Source organism: Cyprinodon variegatus, unplaced genomic scaffold (assembly GCF_000732505.1).
Source record: "Cyprinodon variegatus isolate N-32 unplaced genomic scaffold, C_variegatus-1.0 Scaffold344, whole genome shotgun sequence".
Taxonomy (NCBI): domain Eukaryota; kingdom Metazoa; phylum Chordata; class Actinopteri; order Cyprinodontiformes; family Cyprinodontidae; genus Cyprinodon; species Cyprinodon variegatus.
In genome coordinates, this window is record NW_015150797.1 from 254,315 (window position 1) to 260,259 (window position 5,945).

Sequence of the window (5,945 nt, forward strand, 5' to 3'; positions counted from 1 at the left end):
AAGAGGTCAATATAAAAAATGTTTCTTGTCCGATTCATCGGTTAATCGAAAAAATAATCGCCCGATTCATCGATTTTTAAAATAATCGTTAGTTGCAGCCCTATACGCATACGTATCTGCGTTCTTGTGAATTGAGAAACAGCCCTTGTCTAGTGACCGTGGATGGTCACTACTTTTCAAGATGCATTGTGGGAAATTTCGAGTTCACTACTTTTTAATCCGCTAGACGCTCAGAAAAATGGCGTGACCACTATATAGTGCCCTATATAGGGATTAGGGCATTTTGGGAGAAGCAGGGAGATTTTCCACAGAGTTTTAAATATTGTAGTTAAAAATAAACAATATTGGAGAAGTTAATGGACATGTACAAAACAGCGAGGTCATTGTTTGCCTTTACAACAATCAAAGAAAAAAAGAAAATCCATTCACAATAATTTTTTTATAGTTTTACACACTCAATAGTGTCTCATCACCTGGTTGCTACAGGTATTGATGTGGCAGCGCTATTTGGTACAAACCAAATTATAAATTTTTTGAATATCTGAGATGCACCGAGCAGAGTTGTGTTTCCGGATCGCTACCGCAGTTTTCAGTAGTTTTGAGATGCTTCTGTGCATTTCTTAATCATAATGTTTTTTTTTTTTTAGCCTTCCTGCAGTGACTGCTCTTATTGTAGAGGAAGAGGTGAAGTTGATTTTTACAGGATTTTACAACAAAACAAATGGAATCATCAATAAAGGATGTCCGTTTCACATTTCTTTAATGTCTTACATTAAGTTGCAGGCTGAGCTCCAATTCCTGTGTGAATCCTCTAGAGGATGCAGATTTTCTAAAAGTTGCCAACATGAGCATGTTGCATGAGAGACGGGTCGAAAGCTCCAAAAGGATAAATGAAATAAAACATTTCTGTAAGCGATATCTGCTGAAATCGGCTCCAGATCTATTTGTTCTTTCAGAAAAACATTCCCTGATATTTATTTCAAAGAACCTAAAAAATAAATAGCGGACATGTTGGAGCAACGTCCACAACAGAGACTGATATTTTCAGAGCCGCCTGGTATCAGGTTAGATGGGGAAGATCACATTTTTTATCATTCAACCAGTTGATTCGCAGTCAACCTATGTGTTTTTTTTGTGTGTATTTTTTAGGGTTCCCATGGTCTTTAAAATCCAACGAGGTGTAAACAAAAAACCATAGAAGGGATGTGTGTTTAAAAGACTCCACCTGTACAATAAGTGCATCCTTTACTGTAACAGTGATGCAAAGCTCAGTGTCTCGCCCGCACAGTTGAGAAAAGACAGCCATATTTATTCTGCTATTCCTCCCCACTGAGTTATAAATAGTACGGGTTCATTAGTGTGACACAGTGCAAGGCCTTTGTAATTAAATTCCAGTCATTCAACGCTCCTTCCAGTTGGTCCAGCGTGATTAGGGACAGGCGGGGGCCTTTTGATGGGTCTGACTCATGGGATAATGAAAAGCCTGCCGCTGATGCATCCTGATCTCTTGCAGAATCACATACTGCCACCTGCCCTTCCAGAGCAAATGGCTGTACATTGGCACAGAGCGAGGAAACATCCACATTGTCAACGTGGAGTCCTTCACCCTCTCAGGCTATGTTATTATGTGGAACAAAGCCATTGAATTGTGAGTTTGCATTTCACAACTTTATTCTCTCTCTCTCTCTTTTTTTTTTTTCTTTCCTCTCTGTCTCCACTGTGTTTGCATATCTTGCCTTGTCCGTTGGTGCGGGGAACCAGGAAACTCCGAAATGCAAAGGAATGTTGCTGCCTGTGCAAATGCTGATGTTATGTCCTGCTAGCTGATAGCGCTGTAGGTCTCGTCAGTGTGAGGGAGGCATGGAGGTGTTGCTGCAGCGCCACAACTGCTGCTTGATTTAGCAGGGATCCCACCAACCCACTCCCTCCTATAATCATCCCCAGCTTTAAATCTAATCCTTTACTTATTTTTTCTAAGATAACTTCAGACAATATAAGCGCAAAATGCCAGCTTATAAAGCTATGCATGGAGTAGCATTGAAAATGTGTGCTAAATGAAAACTTGGGCCTGTTAAAGTTCTTCTCTAGCAATCCCTGCCCCCAGCATTAAAAAATAGATTTTTAAACTGACTGGCAGATGAAATAAGAAGTAGACAGCGAGGTGTGCGTTTGAGCGTGAGGCTGCAGGTGAAATCCGATAAATTGCTGCTTTAGATCGCAGAGATGAAAGTGTCAGAGCAGAATGTGCGATCTGTGAAGGAAACAGCCACTGAAGATGGGAGATGATTCGGCCTCAGCGCATATGAACATGGAGAAGGCAGGATGTAGTGTGAAATCCAGAGGATAATTCAGAGTCATTTCTTGTTAAAAGGCCTGTCGGCTCTCTGACAGGAAGGTCTTTTTCTATGCTTTCTAGCTCAGTTGCCTTCTTCTTTACTTTTCTCATGCTGATACAGTAAGTGAGGGAGCTCTGGATTTTTGGTTGGTAAATTAATTACAAAGTAAAACGTCTCAACTTTCAGGAAGTTCATTTATGAAATACCTTTTCTGTTTTCCCTCTGTGCACCATTTCATTTGACTTAGAATAAACCAAACTTCCGTTTTAAGAGTTGAGCTTTTAAATGTTCCTTCCTTCCTAAAGAAGGTTGATGATATTCTGGTGTTTTTGTCAGATTTTCCTTCACAATGTCTATTTATTTAAAAGTCATCTGAAATGTGAAGAGGCCTCAAATGTTTTAAATATTTATACAAAAATTTAAAAGGTAATTAGCGCTAACATTTTGTTATTCATTCATTTCTCTCCTAAAGAGCTTTAGAGCTTGGATTATTATTTAAACTCCCCTTTTCACACTGTTCACTGTGAAAAAAACTGTTTATCATGGTTTCTCAACACCTTTAGCTATCTGATCAGATCACGGCAATTCATTTTGGGGAGGAGCTATTTTATTTCTTTCTTTTTTTCAGAACAACAAACACTCATAATAAATGAGCAGAGCAGCCTTAATTTCAGCGTAGCAGGAAGCTAGGCTGCAATAATTGACTGCATGAAAGATGTTTTGATATCTACTGATCAGAATTGGTTTGTGGCTTATATGTTCTGAAGATGATGAACTCTGATAAGATCAAGTCCTGGGCCCCGAGTCCAAGTCAAGTCTATGTCAAACTTATGACAACGGCTCGATCTGAATACCTTAAAATCTTTAAGGACGGTTATTATGCCACAGTAGGAGCGCGTCGGTGGTTGCTGTTCTATTGAAGCTGGCAGTGAGGAAGGAGCTAGGACAAGGAGGCAGTATGCTGATAGGAGCTAAAGGGTTTCCCACAATCCACTGGGTGACAGAACATATAGACTAGGACTGAAACAATCAGATTAAGCGATTATTTTAATAATCTTCAACTAATTTACTAATTGGTAACTAGAGTGTAGAGACTCTTAAGACGTGCTTTGAGCTGACAGAGCAACACACCTTCAGCAGCAATCATTATACCAAAATTGTAAAAAAAAAAACTATATATATATATATATGTAAACATTTTGCATTTAAGATAAAAATGTTTTTTGTCTGTCAATATGCTCTATCCAAAACTCCTCAAGTGGAAAAAAATTAGTTTCACCTGGTTTAATTTAGCGAAAAGTCTTTAAGAAACCTTTTGCTATCCGATCGTTAATCAATTAATCGGAAAAAATAGTCGACAGATTAATCGATTTGCAAAATACTCGTTAGTTGCTGCGCTAGTAACGACACAACTCAGCTCGGGAAGGTTAAATGAGATTATTTCTTCATATACTCATGCAGTTGTCCTCACCTTCTTGTGTTTTGGGTTTTATTATGGAGAGCTTCAGCCTTTTAATACATTTGTGTAACATTTTAGATCCAATTTGAGGTATTCGAATCGAACACCACCTCTGTTGGAACTGAATCAGACCATGTAGCTGTGGCGGCTGGTGGAGTTTACCAAAAACCAATCAAACATACTAAGTTATCACACCAGTATATTTATATGAATGCAAACAACAAAAAACATTATAAAATCAAAAAATAATTTCATGTACAGGTTTACTTTTTGTACAATCTTTCCCTTATGAGGCTTTGTGAAGGCAAATCTGTATTTTGCATGCTCCAGTATTGTTTCGCAAACCCCAAAAAATAATGTACCAGTTTAATAATGGAGAAGCTATTGGTCAACTTTTAATTTTTTAATATATGGAAACTACTTATTTTTTGAGAATGCATTTATTTAATAGCAACTATGCAAATGAACAACCATCTAGAAAAAGTACACTATATCAGATAATTTTTCATGTGAATCCCAGTTATTCATTCTTATTTGCCATTTCTAAAAAGTGCTTTAGATCGGTCCTACCTGTCTTCATCCATGCTGGGTCAGATCCTGACGTTTGAAAAAGGAGGCAGGCAGTCAAGGCAGCAGAATAAAGCTTTAGCCTCGCTGCATGCAGTTAGCCAAGCCTTGTAACTAAACCAGGTCCTGGAAAAAGACAGTAAACGCCTACATCCGTCTTTTTGGAAATACATCACCATTACAACCGAAAAGGAAATGGCTTTACTCGTCCTTAAAGATTAAATATTTATCTTGCACATCTAAAAAAGTATATATATTATTATATTTTGAGATATTTTAATTTTGTAATTGTTTTTTTTTTCATAAAAAAAAAATATTAAATGTGATTATCGTGGCATTTAAAATACTTTATGTAAAAAAAAAATGATTGTAAAAACAATTTCATCAGATATATTATATCGCAATATATTTGAGCGGAACTGCTTCCGCTTGATCATAAAGCTTCGGAAAAGAAGCTCAAGCTAGAGAATAGGAAAATGCAAATTTCAACATAAGTGGCTGGAAAACGAGAAATTCGGGACATGGCTGCAGCCTGTTGATGGTAAAGATTTCACCGTGTTTTTTATTTCTATATAAATATATATATGAGAGTTATGGCACTTGTTGATGGCATTGAAATTTTTTCTAAGAGCATTAAAAAGCATTAAATCATTCCTGTATAAACCCTGCCTAGCGCCCCCTATTGGCCAGCTGCCACTGCCGTATAGGTGAGGTCAGAATCGCTTCTGTGGTAAAGGCAGAACGTTTCTTTTTTGTACCAGACTGTGGAGGCGGCGAATCGTTGTTAGGGCCTTCAGCCAGCTGCTGTCTTAATGAACAGTTGAGAATGATTTTAAATCGCAGAGAACTGAAGGTGCAAAAAGCCACCAGCAAGCTGTTTCTGGAGGTGGTTGAAGCTCTGCAAGCATTTCATTAAAGACCCTTATTATCAGGGAACACCATGGCCTCTGATTAATTATAGATACTCACAAGTCTGCAACGTAACCTTGTTGGTTAGCAACTAAAAATCAGTCTACTTTGAAATCATTTGCAATGGTGTATAGAAGCAAAATGACCCGAGCTTGGCTTTTATCCAGGCTGTGTTTGCAGACTACATACCTCTATTGTGTCAGTTGGCTGTTTATACCAGGTCCTCATTAGGTGGTGGCTTGAGCTCCTCTTCTCTTGTTTTTACTCACTGCGACATCTCTGTCTGTATTGACTCATCAGCAGCAATGAGATCATTAGCCACCAGAGCCAGACCACACTGAAAGGCAGCAACACTTTCTTTGGGCCAAATCTTGGCTGCCTCCATGCCCCTCACTCTGTTGCCTCGGTGATCCTGTCTCCATGCACTATAATCTCTCATACCCCCCCCATACTCTCTTTATCTCCGTCTCTCTCTCATATCTCTCTTTCTGTAGTGAAATGATGCTTTTTTCTGACGAGGATATTTTGTGTTACCTTTGTACAAAGCAGACTAAGGTGTGACTTGTTTATTTTTTCGTAATTGCCTCATTATCTTAACAGGGCTTCTGAAATTGACTCATTTTTCTTCTGTGTTTTTCCTTAAAATGAAAGAAATTCCTAGATTGCTTTTGTGT

General features: G+C 38.3%; 1 protein-coding gene across 8 annotated transcripts in view; it reads left to right on the plus strand.

Moving 5' to 3' along the window:
- Positions 1–5,945, plus strand: part of LOC107091600 (syntaxin-binding protein 5-like) — a 51,061-nt gene that overhangs the window by 11,925 nt on the left and 33,191 nt on the right. For all 8 annotated transcript variants that reach the window (XM_015385611.1, XM_015385614.1, XM_015385612.1 and 5 more), the window contains one exon: positions 1,514–1,648. In XM_015385611.1, coding sequence (XP_015241097.1) covers positions 1,514–1,648 — 135 coding nt within the window. The remainder of the gene's footprint in view (positions 1–1,513; positions 1,649–5,945) is intronic.